A 22,151-nucleotide genomic window follows, 5' to 3' on the forward strand; every position below is an offset into this window, starting at 1 on the left:
AAAACCCCTTCGGTCCTCTTTCTGTACTGCCTTTATTATTGATGTGCGCACCGTGTTTCCAGCCGACCGACGAGCCTGGTTATGAGGTAGCAGAATAGAGCGAGGGTAGAGGAAGTCATGCTGACTCTCCGTGATGGCAAAGCGAGTGTTTCATTACTCTAGTCTTGTACGGAGAAGTCTATCGGGTGCAAAACACAGCTCACCTTGATGGCTTAATATACATCCATACAACAGGTGTTGAAGTATGTTAACAGATGTTTCATTATGTAACAGAACAGAATGGCTCCACTCGTAAGTCAACAAGGTAATATTTCATCTAAAGAGATAGTGTTAACATTTTGTCTCCTCTGTGGATGCTAAAATATTCATTGCTCCCAAACAATCTTTAGATTGCCCTTTGAATTAAAATCCCCCTTCGTCCTTTAAGATGCTGATCATTTGCAATTTGTGAAGGAAGTTCCCCCTGGTAACCTTTACAAACTGATTAATGACAAAGATTTAGATGAATTGCCAGAATCACTAATCAGGTGGAACTGAAATAATTACAGCGGAAGTGGTGAGAAGAAGTGTTTGGCAGCTCTTGTAGATTCAAATGACTATTTTGAACACTGTTGTCTTTAGATGTGTTTCACTTTTGAATCAACTCTAAAGGGAAGTTAAGCCCAAATATAAATAAAGTGTCTTTATTCTATAGTATTTTTTTTAAATTAACACATTTCTCTTACATTGCTCATTAACAGTATACCTTTCCCCTCAGTGTTGAATCAGAATACATTAGTTAACACCATTAGATGGTGAAACTCATTACAACTGAAAGGTTAACCTCTCTAAGGCTTTGAGGACATGTAATTAAAAATGGAATCGGCAATAATGAGTATTTGAGTCCACCTTATTGAGCCAAAGCCAAGTCATGTAGCTTTTACCTAAAATGGCTAACAGGTTTTCTTTTTTTATTTTTTTATTTTTTTTATACACACCTCATAGTTAAGTGAAGTATTGATTTCATGTCTTGCTGTGTTACCTCAAAACTTAATAGTAGGAATAGCCTCAAGGTGCACTCATGTACACCCAATGTTTCTTTTGCCTCCTACTTGCACCAAGGAAACAGTCCAGACTGGTGTAATGTGGTGAAAAATGAACTTCTGCCCAAGGACTCTCAGTCCCAGCAAAGTCTTTCTAACAAAAAATCCAAACAGGTCCTCACTTCACACTAAGGAGTTTCAAACAATGCATGTCTGTAGCCCCATCTTTTTGCTTCTCAAGGTCCATGCCCAACCAGAATAGGACCAAGATCACAGAATGTATCCTATCGCAACTGCCCTGGTAAGTGCTTAGTGTTCTCCCAGTCTGACCCAGTCCACACAAGCCCAGTTCAGCCTTTCCCACTCAAACTGTTGTAAACTGTGATAGATTGTGATTTATAGGCAAGTTTCGTGTTTTGTTTTTCCCTCTTACCAATCCTCTGTCTCCTTCCCGAAATACAATCCACATACCCTAGATCATTTTGTAGAGTCAGACTGAAGCAGAAAAAGGCAGTCATAGGGGAAGATTTACTGAGCTTTTCCACACCAGAGCAAACCCCTTCCTACAGTTATCACATGGGATAGCAAAGACCTTACTACAGTTTTCTAGTTTTCAGTAGGAATAGATCATGTGCCAAATACCAAGATTTGTGATTTAAAAACATTGCAGTGGTTCAGGAGCTTAGGATCCCCTGGATTTACTGGGATACAAGATTTGAGAAGTTGTTTTGCAAGACAACATATTAAATCTCCATTAAGCTGATCAAAGACGGGACAAGTGTCCTCATTCTGACTTGTAACTGCTGACCCTCAAAGTCTGTCTGCGCCACGAAATATGGCCAGCCGTTGAATAACATAATATGACAAACAGTTGTTTTCTGTCTCTATGACTGATTGAATATAATGTTGTACTTCATTAATGCATTGTATTGTTCAAGCCTTTCCATAATCACACAAGCAATTTGGGATTTTTCCCTCCTGTGCAAGTGGCCTTTGCAACAAGTTGCCTACATTTCCACCATTTTCATCCTTTTGGCTTCATAATTTGGTTCTTGTCATGAACTGCCCTCATTAGCAACATTATCTTCATGTTCCAGCCAAGGATGTAAATTTTGCCTTCACCTGGCACTGAGTCACCCTCTGAGTTGGCTCTAGTAATTGCTTGAATCAGGCAACATAAAAGCAGAGACGGTTCTTCATTAAGACTGCTCTGTGCAAGCCATTTGGAAAAAAAATTACCAGGAAAAAGAAAAAGAAAAAAAGGTTTCCATTCCTATTCTACCCTTGCAAAAATGTAGAGACGCTGCCAGTGGGCATAAACAGTCCTTAATGCTACTATTTCCATTTTTCATCACATTCTAATGTCAGTAACCCCCCAGCTCCGTGTGACAGTGATGGCCAGATTATGAAAATTGAAGTTAAGTTGTAACAGCATGATTTTCGGGTCCCCTTTGGTGTTTTCGTTTTTTGTGTTCAGTTGTTTTTCATTTTCAGTGTAGCTTACATTATGCTTTAATTTGTATTAAACACTGCAGCCACTAGCGGAGTCTGCGGTTGACAGCAGACATCCATTCATATAAAGACGGTGCACCTGATCTTCAATAGTCATTAGAATATGATTTAGAAAGTCTACAATGTCTAGTGGAGGAAGTTAATCATCTTTGGGGTTAGTGTGGGTTGGCATGTGTCTCATGTTTGTTTGTTTGTTTTAATGTTGCTATATTTGAAGTGACTGACTCTCTTCCCTTCCCCTGTGCAATCTGCAGGAAACTTCCTCGGCTATCTGATTCACTCTCTTCATCCACTGACTGATTTCTGATCACACTGATTGCTATTTCTATCTTTTACACTTCTACTAACGTCATCTGGTCACGTGTTCTCCTTTTCTTTCCAGGTTTTCTTCAGCTGTCTCTCCCTGTCCTCTTTTCGTCTCCTCTGTTCTATGTGGCTGACACTGAGAAGTCAATTGTTGTTCATTTGTTTGCCTCCTATCAGTGTTTCTTAGTTAGTTGCAACACATTTGAATTTCTTCTACAGATACTGTGCATTCATTTATGGATCCTTCTGAATCTCTAGTTTCCACTGCTTTTTTTTTGTTGCCACAGAAGCCTTGGTCAGACTCAACAATTATAACCGATTCAAACTGTAATATCAACCTGCTCTAATTGGAACTGACTAGTTGCAGGAATCAAGGGGAACTTCATTTCGATTGCTTACATTATCCCATTGTTCCCCTGGCCCAAAACGTGTACATTTTATGTTTCAACATTGATCTTTACAAGCTCGCTGTGGTTGAGCTTTTGTATTGTGAGGCCATCTGAGACTGAAATCTGAGAAAGTGAAAAACCCATACAGGTTTAGATCAAGGGCAAAAGACCTGACGCATGCAGTCTGTGCTTTGGAGATTAAGATCTCCATTATTTAAAAAAAGGTTGCTATTTTGTTGAAAAAATACATTTAAAATAATATTTGATAGCAATATGTCTGAATAAGTCCATGTTAATAGAAATTACTTTTAAAGTCAAATACATTTTTTAACAATTAAATTTCCTGTTTAAATGTAAACTGTAGCTTCAGTAGGGCTGCCCCCTCTTAGTCGATAAGTCAACTATTGATTGTTTTGGGCTCGACTGAGGATAATACGTTCCTTATTATCTTTTCATGCTCAATGACTGTTGTGATGTCTAAGAAACCTATGAGCTAATTTCTGGTAAACACAAGATTTAATGTAGTTTAATTTGTGTGATTATTTGTGGGGGAAATTAAATGAATTAATCAATTAGTCGACAAAATAGAGTTTTAGTCGACTTAGAATTTCTTTGGTCGAAGACAGCCCTTAGCCTCAGTGCCATCTATTAATAAGAAATGGTTTTGCATTTTTCTTTTTTTTTTTCTTTCCCAAGCTTTTCTTGACACATGAAGTGTCATTGAATGTCTGAATATTTTTTTCTGTGACGCCCATCATTGTCCTGTCACATTTGATCAACAACCTGCTTATTGAACAGCAGGAGGACCAATTGTTTGTCTCAACTGTCCCAATTTGAAAAGACGGTCTTGTAGTCTGACCTAGGCTTTAGGCTAACCTGATAAACGTCTTTTCCACAAAATTCTTGTACATTTGTTGAAAATATGTTTTTAAATATCTTCAGTCTTGTTGTTGCAGTTAAAACTAAGCTGGTGATTTTCATTTTATGCCAATGCATTTGGAATACATTTGACTTTTTGAGTCTTGATATGATATATTTTGCAAATCAGCCGTAAACGCCTCAGATCAATGGACTGATTAATACTTTTTAGCACTGGTTACTAGTCTGAATGTGCACATGTTGGCTAGTTTCTAGCAGAGGCAAACACAACTAACAAATGAACTGTAGCGTTGTATAGTGGAATTAAATACATGCTTCAACAGTGAGTGCACATAAGCTATTTTAACGTATTTTGATCCATTGACTTACACTGATTACCAGCCTCCGTTGATAAGGCCACATTTCTTTTTCTGTGTACATATAGATTCAAAATTGTAAAAGTATGACGACAGTGTTACACCAAGATTGTTGTAGGCATTAGTCAGTGTTATATTATCGTAAATGGTTAAATGGCATCCTGATTGTATTTAAATCAAAATGTATTTTTTAAATATAGCAAAGTGTACTGCTAGTTATTTCACTTTATTTTTTATTTTTTAAACAATACAATTTAGAAAAGGTTTGGTTAATGGTGGTGGATGGATTAACATAGACCCCAGTTTGAAAGCAACATCGTCAATTATAATGAACATAAATTAATAAAATGATGCAATAAATTACACTTTACTGTAGTATCCAAAGAGAGGCTTTGAGTCTGTCTTTCTTTCTTTCAATCATTTTATTTTCAGTTTATACAGGTTACTTATAATCAATATTTTCTATGACTAAAGGATAATCATTTTCTTTATTTGTTTGTAATTTTTCATTGTGAATATCAGAAAATGTCCGGCTTATTTAACAAATAAAAATAAATAATATATTTATTTAATTTATAAATGTCAGAAGTTATGACATTGCAATAGCTCATACTTGCAGGCAGTTGCCAGTCGGTCAAAGACAAAATCCATCCACCACTGTGCCATAAACCAAATGTGTAATTTATCATTTTCAATGTTCTAATCCAGCCCCTTTTTTAAGACAGGACCTTGAGGGCTGTGTGTGTGTGACGCCTTTCTAACCACTTTCCTACTTTCTCTGAATAGGTCTGCCCGTCTTTGTCCATGTCTCATAACGTGTTTCTGCTTATGTAAACATAGCTATGACAGTTAATTCATATTAATCTCTTTTTTTCCCCTTGCACCCCTTTCATTCTCTCTTCCAACGCTTAAAATAGAAGTGGAGCAAAAAGGTAAATAACAGACACGATCCAAACCCTAGCTCCTTGTTTTGTGGCATCTGGTTGTAAACTACCTATTTTCCCATGGTGGCCCCTATAAACCCATCGCAGACGTTATCGTCAGAACCCCCCTAGCTGTAATGTTAACGGCCAGTGTAGCGCAACAAGGGAAGTGGGGCTGGCCATAAAAAAGACGACACACAAGCAGCCAAAAGATGTAAATGGGGGCGTGTTGGCTGCAGTCCATAAGGGGCTTCCTCTCCTCATTCTCCCTGGGTGCTTTTGCGACTCAGCAGAATCTCATATTGCCTGGCTTCCAAACCCTTTTCCATAGCATGCCATGGTAACAGTGTTTCTTGGCCCTTTTTCTCAAGCTATTGCTTTCTACTGTCCCTTTTTTCTCTCCGAGCCCTCCCCCCCCGCCTCCCCCTTGTTCACTCTTCTCCCCATTATTCTCACCTGGCCACTTGCTGCTCTTTTCTCTTTTGATTCTTATGCCTCCTACACCAGCCAAAAACACCTCAAGAGACCCCTACTGAAAGTTTTTTTTAAAGTTTTAATGGTTGTGACATTTGCACCACTTCGTAATGACAAGCCTCTCGGGTATATACCGTAGAATAGGTGGTGTAACTGAGACACATCTAAGTACACGCAAACATTTTGCAGACTGTGCTGACTCCTGCTCTCTCATAACCTCTCCCGTCTGTTGCCAAGTGATTTTAGTTGGCTGCATTTTTTGTTTTGTTCACAGGACCAATTGTTTTGTTAAGTTTTGTTTCTGTTCTATTTCCCCTCATTTGTGTTCTACTCCCTACAGTAAATGTCTATGAGGCCCAGCTTCTTTTTGTTTCAGACTACTTTATATATTTAAACATTATGCTTAATAACTTTCCTATTCCTTTTTTTCTTTCTATGCACAAAACCAAAATCCTTATTCTGCTTGTGAACATGGCTATAGATGTTAGTTGTGTTTTGGCCACTCTTTAATGTGTGTCTGTCCTTACTCCCTCGTGGACAACCTGTAAAACAAAATGAAGACATTAGAGATAATATGGACATTGCATATCTTTTTGTATGCTTTAATTTTCACATGTTAACCTGTGTCTGTTTCTTATTCTACTCTTCTCCCATTGCTAGTTTTTCTTTGTCCTGGGACTCTGAAAGCTGTCGGTGATCCTTCCTTTCTATTTGAAGCGGAGCAACAAGCTGGTGCCTGGTGCAAAGACCCGCTGCAAGCTGCCGACAAAATCTACTTCATGCCTTGGACTCCTTATAGGACAGACACTCTCATTGAGTATTCCTCCCTGGATGACTTCCAAAATGCCCGGCAAACCATCACCTACAAGCTGCCCCACCGGGTGGATGGGACAGGATTTGTGGTCTACGATGGCGCCGTGTTTTTCAACAAGGAGCGCACCCGCAACATTGTGAAGTTTGACCTGCGGACTCGAATCAAAAGTGGTGAGGCGATCATCAATAACGCCAACTACCACGACACTTCGCCCTACAAGTGGGGCGGCAAAACAGACATTGACCTGGCAGTAGATGAGAACGGGCTGTGGGTGATCTACGCCACCGAGCAGAACAACGGCATGATCGTAATCAGCCAGTTGAACCCCTACACGCTACGATTCGAGGCTACCTGGGACACCACCTATGATAAGCGCTCAGCCTCCAATGCCTTCATGGTTTGTGGAGTACTGTATGTGGTCCGCTCCACCTATGAAGACAATGAAAGCGAGGTCAGCAAGAGCCTGATCGACTACATTTACAATACCAAACAGAACCGTGGGGAATACGTTGATATCCACTTTCCCAACCAGTATCAGTACATTGCAGCTGTGGATTACAATCCGCGAGATAACCAGCTCTATGTGTGGAATAATTTTTACATTCTGAGATACAACCTGGAGTTTGGCCCACCTGATCCAGCACATGGTAAGAACCCAGCGCCCCGATCATTTGTTTTCCAGACAATATTGTCAAATTGCATCGCTGAAATGGTGATTTTAGTCGCTGTCAAGTGCGCTTTGATACTCCTCTGGTATTCCCCGTCTATGTATCAAGTGTCACAGCTGACTGATTTTTAATTTAGAATCTAATATGTGCTAGATATGTTACGGAAGCTTTGGAGTGTAGGAAAGCATCTCGGGGGGGGTGAAGTGAGTGGGGCTCTGTGGTAAACAACACCTCGAAGCCAGTTACCATATCATAAGGGATCAGTATCCAGGGGATTTGAGGAGGTTTACCATCCTGGCGTTCCCTGAGTCCCTGGTGCTAAGGCTCGAGGGACCCCTGCTAGCATATCCCTTTTTTTAGAGAGAGTATGACAGGAAGAGAGAGATATACTTTCACCTCTGGAAACATACATGCCCGGACAGGTGCAAAGTCTTGCCCGGGGCAAGGTTAGATCATTCCCCAAGTGATACTGAAACTCCAAATCTCCATTGGTCATTAAAAAAAAAAAAAAAAAAAAAAGAAGTACTCCACACTCTGTAAGCGGAGTGTAAGGATTCAAGGTTCTGTCTAAGAGAGAAAGATGGTAGACACAAGGGAGAAGGATCAATCATCCAGGGTCACATCAGCAGCGTATGTTTTTAATTTAGCTGTCAAGAGCTGAGGGAAGGCTAGCCTAGGCCTGCGATAGTCCTTACCCGGAGAATATAATAACAGTAATTATCCTAATCCCCTCCACACCCAGAGTCCTAAGTCCACGTAATGCTCATCGCAGTCAGTGATGAGCCACGGAGGTCAAGCAACTTTTCCACAGATTATCCGAGAGCTCAATATTTATTACGCGTTTGCTCATCCACCTTGGTATTGATAGGACACGGGCTGCTAAATCGGGTTCAGACAGTGGAACAGCGTCAATGTAGCCGGAACAAGGCACGCTTTACTATAACAAAGAACAGGATCCAGGTTGGAAAGCAAAATCAATATGCAGAGGTGGCATTGAGTAGAATACTGCAACAATTATGGAGAACAAGATAAAAAATGTTTTTTCCAACTCTGAATAACTTGTTTGAAGTATCTCCACTGCCAATAAAACAGATACGAGGCAGATTTTTTTAATTAAATATTTGCATATCACAAGTAAATTTGGAGCAGTTGAGGAACACGCTACAGCCAAGGTGTTTCCTTTTTTTATTCATGCACAAAACATAATGTCACCGAGGGAGAATACAAATGAGCTGATTCTAAGCAGTTCCCTGCACTTGCAGACAGCTGCTTTATAAATGGTCATGATATCACCTTTTGTGACATCTAATAAATATCTAAAATTGGAGCATGTCTTCACATGTAATCGTGTGTTTATACACGGTAAACTGATTGTTAAGCAGTCAAGCAACAGCCTCCACAACAGCATTTATTTTCAGCGTAGCTTCCACGGATTCTTAGAATTATCTGTGTATAGACAGGCTGCATGCTCAATTGATTTATTCATTTGCTGAATGGACACTGATTACTGATACAGAAATTAGGCTTGAACAGGATCCGCCCTAAAATAAGACATCATTACTGTAATTTGGTGTGTGTGTACGTGTGTGAGAGAGAAAGCACACCTTAAGAAAGTGTTTTTAAGTGTTAATTCACACAGTCAGACCCCCCCCCCCCCAAGCACCCAAAGGAACCTATTCCCCTTCCTTTAGATTATGTTTAGAAACATACACTGCCTGACGTACTGCATTTGCTCCTCAGGGCTTCTGTATTCACACATCTTTATTTTTAACGTCAACAAGGTCCATGTTCCATGTTTTTTTTGACAAATGAGACATGAGGCCGGCTCTGCTGCTGACTAATGTATGTTGAGTTGCAGTCGATGAATGCGAGGGAGAATGGTCCAGGATGATCATCAAGATGTCAATAAACTTGTCCTCCCACATGGCCGATGTCGACACATAAATGATGGCGCTTTTTCCTGGCTGTCACTAGATGCCTTCTCTGTTATATCTTGATGCTCGTTTCAGTGCCTGCTTCACTGGGCAACGAAACAACCCATCAGAATGCTTTTCGAGTGTAAAAAGTTGAAGGTACGTGTTTTGAGCGGCACTAGGCAAAATAAAATGAAAAGAACATTTCAGATTTGCCCAAATAATCGCAAGCACATGTGAAGCTTAGCAACGTGTTTGTACAACAGAACACAGCTTATTAATAATGTAGACGCTAGAGCTGTGCTAGTTGTTAAATTGTAATTTAGCTTTTTTTTCTTCAAAAAAAAAAACAACAACCCAACTATCTTTTAATTCAACCACAGATTTTTCTTCTTCAAGACAATTTCAAAGCATGCAAAGTGTCGACCGCACATCCTTCTCCCTTTTTCCCCAAGTTTTTCTGAAGTGCACAAACAACTCGGTTACATGATTCGCTCCGTCATGGAATGCAATCACATCAAAGTGATGTTGGGACCCTGTGTGACAGACAGTTGAGTTCTTGTCAAATCCAATCGAGGCAAGATCATCTCTTGTAGGATTATGGGGGAGTGAATGGAGTCACATCCAACATGCGGCTCCACTTGAAGTGGACATTAAATGGGTCAGTAAGTCCCACTCTTGGCTTTGACCAGCAGCCCCATAATCCACTCATTTAACAATGGCTCCATGCCTGTTTTCCTTCTTAGATCTAAAAAACTCGTAAAAATATATATTCCTTTGTCGCATCTTGTAAGTGAGATGATTAAATTGATTTAAATTAGGTATTCCCAGAGAAAACTCATTATGCAGCCGTTTCTATGGACCGTTTATTCATGCCGAGCTCTGATATTCGGCCTCAAACCACTGAGTAAGCATATCCAAATACATTTCTTAGCAGAAGTATGCACAAACAGACTCTATTCACCGCCTCAATGGGACACAGGTGAGCCTCGGAAACCTTTTATTTATCCCCCGTCGTAAAATTAGATTCTGAATAACTTCTGTATAAAAGCCCCCGGCGCTGCAGTTAACACCCACACAAATCAAGACCTCCTCTTTAATTGTTGAAACGTCAATACATTTGCATACAATTTCAGTCTTTGCTGCACCCTCAAATTATACATTTACGAGTGGGGGTCGTAAGGAAGGGAATGACCCAATTTGTTTGAAATTGTAAGGTAGGGACCACGGACGCGACTTGCCAATTAGCTTACACAGCTCTGCATGTGGTCAAAACAATGCCCTGTAGTTTGTGTGTTATGGAAGTGCTTTGCAATGCAGAAAATGCTCAGCTGTTACAGATGCTTGTAAGTCACATGCATTAGCAGTCACCCCAGAGAGCCTACCTCTTATAGTCTGATGAATATACATCTCACTAATAAGCACCACTATGATTCATTCCTGTCTTGTGCTGTGCTTACACAGAGGTCAACTTGTGCGCCGCAACATTTTTTTCCGAGAGAAAGCAGGGAAAACGGAGAGAGGAGGAAAAGACGTGGATACTTTTAACGTCAACATCAAGCTTTCACAGCCATCCGAGGTGCTCGGGTAAAATGGCAGAGACTTTTTTCCCCTCCTACGTGCTCAGCAGCGGTGCAGGAGGAAGGATCAGGATGTGTTAAAAACGGCCAATTTGTTTGTTTGCCTTAACAATAACCCCCCCCCACATTCCCTCTCGCCGACCCCCTGTCAGCTGCCCAAGTGGACGCAGCGGTGTGAAAGGAGACTGTATTGATGTGGAAAATCACGCTTTTTGTTTTTGTTTTTCTGTCCTCCTGTCATATTCTTGTGGTTCTCCCCCCCCCATCTGCTTCCATCTTATTGTCTCTCTCTTTCATTATCTCTCTGTTGCGTTCAGTCTTGCTGTTTCAGTCTGTCTCTGATTTTTCTTCTGCCTCTCGTCTCCCACTGTTTCTTCCCCGTAGTCCTCCTCCACGATCATCCATGAACCGTGCCTTAAATCTGGATATTTGCATTTGTGTGCGTGCGTGTCTGCACATATATGCGTCTGTTTGGCTTCCCTCCAGAAGTCAGGCTAAAGACTGTTCAAATCATGCCCGACGAGAGCCTTGCACGCTAAATGACAGGATTTGAGTAAATCCTTTGCTGTGCCTTCTGGGAAACCGTACACACACGGCAACAGGACAAAGATGGCCTTCACGTACATGAAGATCAGGGAAGATCAGGGATCACACTCTCCCCAGTGATGACTTTCAGAAATATTTTCCCAGTGGGGGAACACTTTATAACAGTGTTTAGATTTAAGAGACATTATTCCATTGAACAATTTAGCATGTAGCTTATTCTGCCTAAGTGCGGATTGCACAGGTTAACTACCTATTTAAGTGTAAGCCGTTGTTACAAGCGACTTCTCTCTGGTTCCTTCTCACATCCTCTCCTGTTGAACTAAACTCCTGTTGGCTGTTGTCAGGATCACACTGATGTTGACTGACTACACAAGCCTGGCCAGCCAAGACCAGACCAAATCAAACACCTCGCTGTACACAACAATCTGCAGAAAACAGCCTCGCAAAATCCCCAGAGGTGACCTATAGCCTTAAACCTGTGGGTTGGTAGCCATGTCGGGTTAACTCGGCATGTCCCTTATCTTGTCTCTAGTACTTAAAGGTGTCGCTAAATCCCAGAAATGTGTCCATCTTACTGATAATATGGAATTTCTGGGTTGGAAGGGGCCCTATTGGGGAGTGTTTCTCTGTTTAAAGACTACAGGATCTCCCTATATGCAAGCTTCCCTTCTTTATTCCTCCCATGTAGCTTTTTAACCACCATTTTATGATACACTGTGACCTTATTCGGTCCACTTCGTGACCCACTGGTCTCCTTCTTGGTTACGATATAAGGGTGAATTTAACTGGGGTGATAAAAAAAGGAGGGGGAAGTCCCACGGCGGGGATTTACAGTCCTGTTCGCAACATATCTGATATTACATCGTGGGATATTACCTAACCAGCGCGGTGTCTGGTGGCCATTCAGCACATGAGGTCAGGAGGTCACCTGTTTCTTCTGAAATCTGAACACGATCTCTGCCGCTCCTCGTAAGACACGAAGGCCAGTTGTTGCCCAACCAGGAGGAACATTTCACCCGTTATCCAATAGCACACCTCGAGAAAATGTTTTCTCATATTCCCAAGCTGCTAGTCACCACTTCTCCTGGAAAGTCCTACCCGCTGATGTACAACTGCTGTACAACTACTGTACAACGTAGCGCTGACAGCATACAAGTATGTGGGCAACAGCAAACCCGGGGTTATGATTTAGAATGTCACAAAGAGTTGTTTTACATAAAAGAGAGAGGAGGGGTTGTGATTATGGGTGCACTGAGCTCCAATAGCCAAGGGGATCCACAGTCTCTTGTTTGATTACAGTCTGACTGTGAAACAAGGCGTATTAAAAGAATTATTACTTAGACATCACAATGGTCCCCCATCACTCCCTGACACACGCCTTTGAGGAGATTTATTTCACACAGACCTGATTGTTGTGTCTGTGTGTTTCTCTAATCTGTGTTTATGTGGCTGTGCATGCTTTTTTGTGTTACACAGCTGTGTTGACGTGTGTGTGTGTGTGCTCGCGTGCTTTATCCGTATGCGTGTGTATACGAGCACCTCTGAAATAGACACATCCTCCTGTGCGCAAGGAATTAAATATCCGTCCGCTCGGCACACTTAGAGTTAATGCTTGAAATTTGAGGCACGTACAGTACAGAGAAAGCTGCAAGGAGGGGGAAAAAAAGCAGGCTGTAGTCTGGCAGCTGCTGTGTCTGTTCTCTATACTTTGGTGTCATTCTGTGTGTGTGAGGGTGTATATGAATGTGTACATGTGTTTATAAGCTTGTCTGTGCAAGCGTGCGAGCCAGTGTGGGAGTGCACTCTGCATGCCTGCCTACCTTTTGTCCATATGAATCAATGTGTTTGTATTGAGGGAAAGAGAAATATTGGCGACAGCAGTAAATAACATAAGCCAGCTATTAGGTTTTGTTCCCTAAGACATGGGCTTATACTGTACACACCCTCTCATGGACATGACTCATGGGAAATTATATGAATTTTCACTCAGCTTTCTTCATATTTACTGCTGGCACACAAGCAATCATACACCGTGTTCCACTGCACAGCTACAAATGCAGCGCCGACCGAAAGACGTGTAATCCAATTTCCTTTGTGTATTATTGTTATTATTGGTAGATATCAAAATGCTTCGCAAAAGTATTATAAATCATCACACTATTTCATACTTAAGAATAGCTCTATTTCCATATGAACTCTCTGGCTGCATCCAGACAGGGCTGAGTGAAATGCATGTCTGAAATTGAGATATTTCAGCGACAGCATTAGCAGAGGAAATAATTTACTCTTCGTTTTTTCGCGGTTCAACACCTCATTACACTTACACTTATTAACCTGTGCTCGGTGCTGAATGACTTGAAAGCTGATGAGTTATTCATTTATTTTCCATCCACTAGATTCTCTTGGTCCCCTGAGCGTGCCGCCCCCCTTCTGATGGCCAAAACAGACTTTTCATTGTTTTAGTTTCAACTGGCTTGTTAACTTTCGCTATACCTCTTCCATTAGGAGGTGATAGCCACCCAGAAGCAACTTTTCACAGTTTACAAAAGACATTATTTTTTTTAACCATAGGAAGGAGTTAGGCTCCTACAAAATGGGAACAGAGAGGTAAATCTCCTAAAGCAGCCTCGCTTCCCATCATTAAGAGATTATTCCATGACAGGAGCAGGGGACAGGTGAGATCTATTAATTCTTTTAACTTCTTTTACGTGGCAAATTAGCTGAAACAAATGCAAAATGTGTTGTTCCCTTCCTCTTCCCCCCCCCTCCCTCACAAGATAAACAGCACCTGGTAATGTGTATGAAACATTACCCTGATGAACAACCATACGGTGCCTACTGAAAGTGAAGCCATTAAGCATAATATAAAAGACACACACGCCGTCGGTTTTCATTTGTCACCCCGACATGACTACTGAGTCCTGGTAAAGTCGTGTGTGTGTGTGTGTGTGTGTGTGTGTGTGTGTGTGTGTGTGTGTGTGTGTGTGTGTGTGTGTGTGTGTGTGTGTGTGTGTGTGTGTGTGTGTGTGTGTGTGTGTGTGTGTGTGTGTGTGTGTGTGTGTGTGTGTGTGTGTGTGTGCGCGTGTGCATATGCTCTGACAACACACTGCAAGCCGTGCTCCTCTCGCCTTTTCCTCCCCTGGATTCCTGTCTCATTGTCTGTCATCAATCTCAGAACCTATAACCCCAGCGGTAATAACACAACCACTGAAACACATTCAAGTGCAACAAAGTGTGGGCGTCGCATCACACAAAGAGGTTATGAATAAGTCTGTCCCGACTATTGGCTGTACTTTGGAGAATATCACTCTATGCGTTCACACTCTGTGACAGCTAATTGAAGGTTCCCCCTGGGCTGAGTGCAGCGGAGACATAATAATCAAGGATCCTGTCCTGGTTTTTTGCTATATAGCCCAAACATGGGATTTGCTTTCTTTTGTCGTAATCAAATGAATATTGCACGGGGGAAGGCATTCAGCGGTAGGAGGCGTGTGTTGCCACGGTGGAAAACAGAAATATTTGGTCCATGCTATGAATCACAAAAGGTATGGAAAAGGCTGCTGCAGCACTACCAACAGATCGATACCCATCCCTCACAGTGGCTGCTTATAAACTTATCCACTTAGACATCTCTGTGAAGAAGTGACTGCCTGAGAGGAGTGTCCTTTTTAATACCTTTGGGTTAATTCCTCCCTGCTCGCATCGGATCAAATTAAACCAAGCTATGGCATAAAGGTAATAAGATTATTGTGTTGCTGGCAGGATTACGGGCTGACACGCTATGTACACAGGAACAGCAGTGGTCAGAGAGGGCTGCATTGTTTATGCACGAATATCCCTGGGAAGTGTAGCCTACATTAACATTAGCCTCTTTTTCACACAGGAAAGAGGATTAGTTTGCATCATAGACATGGATTATTTGAACCCTTTTTAACTTATGTCCCTTACACAATAGTTCTTGTTAATGAAGCTCTTTAACATAAAGCTTTATGTTGTGCTCACTGAGAAAAATATTTTTTAGCAGTGACCAACACAGCTTTGTTCTGCCTCATGCAGCACAGACACTGGCTCGGTAAATCCACCCCACACCACTTTCCCGAAGCAAAACCCGTCCGGTTTGCTACGGGGCAATCCCTCTCCAATGGAAGGCTTTAGGAGAGCCAAACGCATTAGTTCTATCCTCGTATTAACCAACATTAATCATCCGCGCTGATGGCAGCAGAAAAAACAAATAAAAACTTCAAAGACGTCTAATTGTAGGACATGTTGTTGTATGTCGTAACTAGAGCATGGAGCTCTACATCCCAGCGAGCCATGACAAGCGGCCCTCTTGAGTGAGGGGTGTGGACAAGATACAGTATGTAAAGGAATGTGCTTGGATTACAGCAGATGCCTCTTTGATTTATCGTCCGGAGTCGCGGGCCTTTTATCTTAAATCATGCTGTCGAGAAGCGATTCATTTTCATTTTATTTCTGTCGTCATTCCAAACTCCCCATTCACAGAGACTGGGATCTTATCTTATCATCTTTCATACTTAGGAAAAGAGAAACCTATAAAGGGCCCCACAGATTCTTGGGAATCTTCTGGAAGTTTGCCAAGCAACCCAGACCCAGATGTTTAAAGAGAAACAACGGTAGTTATTTACACAATATGTCGAAACATTCATTTTCTTTACACTGGGCTTCAACATTACATGCTGTAATATAAAAGCATTTTTTTTTTCTTTTGTCCCTATTGCTTTCACCTCTGAGTCCTCTCAGTGAGTCATGAAAAGGGGTATAGCAATAAAACGGTATTGGTGCAGAATAGAGACAGGCATTTCTCCCAGCCAGCTAAACGCTAGTGCTGAAAGGACACTAAGCACAGGTTGTCTCTCAACTGCTGTGACAGGCCGTGCAGCCCAGAATTTCACTGTGTTGAGTAAAAGGATAAAGGTAGGGGAGGAGGGACAAGAGCAAAGGAGGCTGAGGTGAAGCCAGCCAGCCAAATCTGCCTTCATCTCAGTGTCAAAACAGCCAGTCAGCTGTGTACGCCTTCATATCACCACTCTGTCTGTCTGTCTGTGTGTGTGTGTGTCTGTGTCTGTGTCTGTGTGTGTGTGTGTGTGTGTGTGTGTGTGTGTGTGTGTGTGTAGTTCTAAAGCCCCCAACAGGAGGGAGCACAGAGTCATCTCGTCTGGTCAATACAGCCTAATTCGCCACAGGTAGCAGCCAACCTCAAAGGTGATTTCCCTTCAGCTCGACTGTGCCGAAGCCTCTCATCCACACCGTGGGGCCTATGGTGATAGTAGTGGTGGTGTGTATGCTGTGTGTGTGTGTGAGAGATATCAGCAAGACCCATTATCCAATGGAGGCAATAGATATGGAGGTGTTGCTGCCTGGGGTCTGGCTGCCTCTCCTCCAATCCACTGGAAGACAGAAACTGTCTCCAGCTCAGCCTCATTGTTCCTGAATCTTCCTGTCATCGTCTTCTATGTGCGCCTCCATCATCCCTCCCTCCCTCACTAACTCTCTCTCTCTCTCTACACCTCCATTCCCCCTTGTCCAGCCCGAGACTCCCTGCTCTCTTTTTTTCGCTCTCTCTTCCGCTCTGTCTCTCCAATGTCGGTTGTTCCGCTGAGGACGACTGTGCTCAGCTCAAGCAGTGTAACCGCACCTCTTCACATTCTCTGCATGCTCTACAGGCAGCCTAATGGAGGAAATCAAAGAACTCAAATGCGATTAGATTCAGTGTGCACGTTGCATTCCAATCGGAGCTCTTTCGATTGATATAGCTCATCCTTTTGAATTCAACCAACAGAGGGGGGTCATCTTTTGTTGGTTTTGTACTTGTAGATGTGGAGCAGATTTATGTCAAATAGTTAGTGTTTGTCAACATTTCATCTATGACATTCTCTTGTGTTCAACTTTTATGAAATGTAATTGCAGTGCTACCTACACTTCTCTGGCATATCACATGAAAAATGTCTTCGTAGTTTTTCCTCAGTGGCTCATGTTAAATATAAGGAGTGCACTATTTTCTCATTCCCAGGACTGAAACATATTGTTTTTGCCCGGGGCATTGTATGAGTTACTGCACACCTGCTTTATCAGAGTATGAGTTGTAGCAAGAAAGAACTGTAAAATGAATGTTCAGGCACCGTGGCTACATATACAGGTTCTGTGTTAGTGAAATTTAATCAGCCATGCCACAAAATCTCCCAGGCAAGAATGATTGCCAGGCAGGAGGATGTTACTGTAATTATTGTCTTGTTCGCTGCAGACTGAGTGCCTTGGATAAGCCATAGTCACCGGGAATGCAAATACGCTTGTTGCACAAAGCACTTAGCAGCAATTTACACAACAGGATACTTGGATTTATAAGCATGACATTGTTGAACAAGTTGAAGGAAAAAAAAAGATATGAATGTTAGTTACAGGGGAGAATATTATGGTTTAGTGGTACATGAGGGCATCTGCCCACTAGAAGGTCAAGGTCTGAATACCTGCCAAAGCAAAATACTTTATATAGTCCACATAATGCACCCCAGGGCTGCCTAACTAATTAGCTGACCTCCCACAGCAACCACAGGTCAAACTGCATCATGTTTCCATAAAGACTGGTAATAAATATAAATGTGTCCTTGAGAGAATCAAATTCCATAAATCATGGAGCCGATAACGTTTTTTTTCTCACTTGACTGCACGGACTATGATGCCTCTGCACCCTCTTGTCTCTTCACAGCTCCACCACTGTCAGAAGTCACCACGTCGCCTCAGCCTCCGAAAACTACAACCACCACCACAACAACCACAGCGCACTGGGGTGTGGCCAACACTACCACCACAACAGGGCTCAAGGAGGGCAGCAGGGGAGCGCCCAAGCTGCCTCCCGTGATTCCTCAGACTACTTCCCCTCCGCCCCTCGAGTCCTTCCCTCTACCCGAGCGCTTCTGCGAGGCCACCGAGAAAAGAGACATAGTGTGGCCTCAGACCCAGAGGGGCATGCTCGTGGAGCGACCTTGCCCCAAGGGAACACGAGGTAAACATGGCTCCCTCTCACCGCTGGGCCGTGTGCTTTTCTGCTTTCAATATGACCCGAGGCGTCCCAAGAGAGCGTCCCTTGTTAAGAGTTTGTGAGATGTGTCTGATAATCTTGCATACAACTTTTTAATCTGTAAAGAGCATCAGTTGAAGTAGGTGTTTGGGGAATCGGTGTAAGACTGTTTGTAACGGTGTTAGGTTTTTAGCTGTGCCGTTCTAGGTCGAAAACATGCTTTAGCGATCTGTAACGGCTGCTTTGCAGAGGAGCAGGCTCAGCTGCTTCTCCTCCAGCTCGCTTGGAGACGCGAATCCCTCATTTGATTGTGTGTGAAATCGCGTTAGAGCTCAGAGTTCATCAGGCACAGGGATAATTAGAACGGGGGAAAGGATTGTTGCAAAAACAGGGGAGGGCTGTTGAAAAATATTCTCCGAAATAATTGTGCAGGAACAAAACTGATGACTTTACATGTTTGGAGTTTACTGTATTCAATGATTTCAATTGAATTTGCCCTTTGACGGCATTCAGACAGTATTAGCTTTAGAAAAATATCCTTCAGGGCTGATATTTCTGTGTGTACACAGAAGCCAACATTCTCTGGCTTCATTTTATAATTTGATTTGATTTGACTTGATTAAAGTTGACTATTCTCTTCTTGTTTTCCCTGTCAGGCACAGCCTCTTATTCATGTGTCCTTTCCACTGGGGCCTGGCACCCAAAAGGCCCTGATCTCAGCAACTGTACCTCCCACTGGGTCAACCAAGTAGCACAAAAGGTTTGTATGCGCTCTGCCTCATTGTTTTTCTTGTAAGGGGAATGTGGTTCTTAAAATAAACAGAGGGGGATAAACAAAATAATGGAAATACATCCTTGTTACTAAGATGGCTGGAAAGATCTGTGATATGTGCTAGAAAGTTGCATTTATCAGCTATAAAACAGGTCTGGAAATTAGTTATTTGATATGTGGGTTTTTAAGAAAGCAACAAAAAATTTGCACATGTGAAGCGTGTGTTAAAATTGCAGGTGTATCAGCCAAAAAAATTGCAAAATGATTGTTAAAGTAAAATTATGCCAAAATGAGCAGAAGTAAAGCACAAATATGACATGAAAGGGGGATAAATTAGTAATAGCAGGCAGCTCTGTGTGCACTTTCTTTTTAAACTTGGCACACAATAAAAAAAACTGCCATCATGGCAACTTCTCCTACGTGAATAAAAACATTAAACCCCCTTTTCATAACTGCCATTTCAAGAACTCACTCAAGTGTGATTTGATGTGAGAAACGGAGCTATAAAGAAACCCTCCAAGTCTGCATTCTTGTGAACATTATTCACTCTCCCCCCTCCCCGAAGATCCGCAGCGGTGAAAATGCAGCTAACTTGGCCAACGAGCTAGCCAAGCACACCAAAGGCCCCATCTTTGCCGGTGACGTCAGCTCCTCGGTGCGCCTGATGGAGCAGCTGGTGGACATCCTGGATGCTCAGCTGCAGGAGCTCAGGCCCAGCGAGAAGGATTCAGCAGGGCGGAGCTTCAACAAGGTAGAAATCCTGTAACACTTAAGACACTATATGTTACAGAAATACTGAAATCATTCTCTCACCAATTCTCACTCTGCACTCACAAGTTAATAATGACAAATGCAGAATGGATTACAGTGTGGTCCAAAATAATGCAGTAGTATGATAGGTAGTAGATATTGCTGTTTTTATTTTTTAAAATGTAGCCTGCCTTTCATTCCTTTTTCTTTTCAAGTTCAGGAAAGCTGACAGACAGACAAGATAAAAAAAAAAAGAAAAGAAAAAAAAGCATTATGTTATGTCAGATTGGCATGTTTCAGAGATCTGTATTAATGGTACATTTGTAGTATTATGATAAGGAGTATCTGAGGGGAAAATACAGCATGTCAAAAAGGTGAGCTTAAGCACTTTTACACTTCAACCTCCAGGTCAGAGGTACATGAGATGAGGAGCGACTCGATAAGTCATTCAGCAGTAACTTTGTATTTCTCAGTCAGGGCCTTGTTTCCACGAAGCCTTTTACTCAAAGCTCATGAACTTGTGCAAATGATGTGTCTCTATTTTTTATCTGTTCTTTTTCTTTTCTAATTAAAAAAAAAAAAAGCTTCAAAAACGAGAAAGGACATGCAGGGCGTACATGAAGGTACAGGAGCAATGCCTCTGCCCGTTCTGCTTGCTGCCGTCCCCTCCTCCATTCCTGTGCTACTGTATATGCCCCAGTCCACGTTCAGCAGCATGTACCCTCTGCACTGTCATGTACTCCCTCCTCCCTGTGCTTCCTGCTTTTTTTAGTAAATGCCTTACACACTGACACAATCGTACACAAAGTGCTTTTATAAAGTCAAAGAGAAGTCACGTCCAATTACCGAGGTGGCTCCCTTACATGGATGCGTCTCTGTGTTTATTTCCCACCCCCTCTATGCGTTGACAGAGGTGTAGGTGTATTTTGTTTTTCATTCTGTTTCTCCCTATTGTATGTTCTCTAAGTGTTTACTCAAGATTTGCACGTCTGGATGCATAACACCACGACTCGAACAAACAACCTGTTCCCACGTCCCTCTCATCATTCATTTGCTGAAGGATTTCCTGCATTGTTATATGTTTTGCTTTTATACGCGAGCTCCATTCAGTATAAAAACCCTCCAGAATATTGCACCAAGCACAGTTCACTTGTGAATTATTGTAGAAGCAGAGCAAGGGCTTCTGGCACAACTTTACCTACTTCCAAGGTTCACGGAGAATGATTTTATTCAAATCGTTTTCTTAATTTTCAAGGACGATCACCTGGCCTTTCACCGTGACAATTGTGGCTCTTGTTTAACAAGGACATCCGTTTGAGGCCACAGAAGTCATTTGTTCCATAAATTAAAGGTGCAATTTTTCAGCTCTACCTGGTTAATAGGGTTAGTCAAGTCAAACTATTTTTTTTCTTTCTTTCCTTGAAAGCTGGTTGGGTTCATACATCAAAAGTATTTTGGTCATATATATATCCCTCAACCATTAGGGGGATCAGTGTCCTCCACCTGCCAACAAAGTCACCCCCCTCCATCCAAATCTCTCCTTCGGGAGGGTATTAAAATGGATCGAGCTAATTAGCCAGTCAACAGCCGTACGCTCATAAAAGAAAGGAGGAAAAGGGAAGATATACACATTTGTGCTTTCACCACCTCCCCAAAATCATCTCATCACCATTTGGTTTTTAATGTCACGTCATAATGTCAAAGTAAATCTGTTGCCATAGGAGACACAGTGTCAGAGAGGTTGTGTCTATGTTAATGTCAGCATTTATTTGACTAATGACAGCATGAGAGGATTTGGGATAGGGATTGTTGAGTCAGCAGTATCTGACATCTGCCATACTTGACGCAACATCACTATAGCTGCCCCCCAACCTTTCCACCAGCCGTCGCCGGCATTGATTACCAGATTAGACACATTGATCTGATTATTTCCTGAAGACAACTCTGCGTCGTCTGGAGCCAACGTCCAATTTCTCCTCCGTCTGTCCTGAGCTGTTCATGTGGCTGGAAAAATGTTTGCGCGAAGGATACAATTCAATTCAACTATTTGACATGTAATTGTTTTGCTTCATTTTGTACATATTTCCTTTTCCTTTTTTAAGGGATTTTTGCAGAGTGACTTAATGACTTTTTGCACAGTTATGTATTTGAACTTGAGGACACGTTGACTGCAGGTCAAAAGTTAAGTTTGCGTTGCAAATAGAGAATTCT

General features: G+C 42.1%; 1 protein-coding gene across 16 annotated transcripts in view; it reads left to right on the top strand.

The window, feature by feature from the left end:
- adgrl2a (adhesion G protein-coupled receptor L2a) overlaps positions 1-22,151 on the top strand; it is a 93,140-nt gene that overhangs the window by 50,671 nt on the left and 20,318 nt on the right. For 13 of the 16 annotated variants that reach the window (XM_054603385.1, XM_054603386.1, XM_054603389.1 and 10 more), the window contains exons 5-9: positions 6,522-7,322; positions 18,107-18,403; positions 19,075-19,178; positions 19,756-19,941; positions 20,525-20,563. In XM_054603385.1, the coding sequence (XP_054459360.1) occupies positions 6,522-7,322; positions 18,107-18,403; positions 19,075-19,178; positions 19,756-19,941; positions 20,525-20,563 (1,427 nt within the window). The remainder of the gene's footprint in view (positions 1-6,521; positions 7,323-18,106; positions 18,404-19,074; positions 19,179-19,755; positions 19,942-20,524; positions 20,564-22,151) is intronic. The other 3 variants (XM_054603387.1, XM_054603388.1, XM_054603392.1) reach the window with 1 other exon arrangement.

Source organism: Anoplopoma fimbria, chromosome 8 (genome assembly GCF_027596085.1).
Source record: "Anoplopoma fimbria isolate UVic2021 breed Golden Eagle Sablefish chromosome 8, Afim_UVic_2022, whole genome shotgun sequence".
In the NCBI taxonomy this organism is placed as follows: domain Eukaryota; kingdom Metazoa; phylum Chordata; class Actinopteri; order Perciformes; family Anoplopomatidae; genus Anoplopoma; species Anoplopoma fimbria.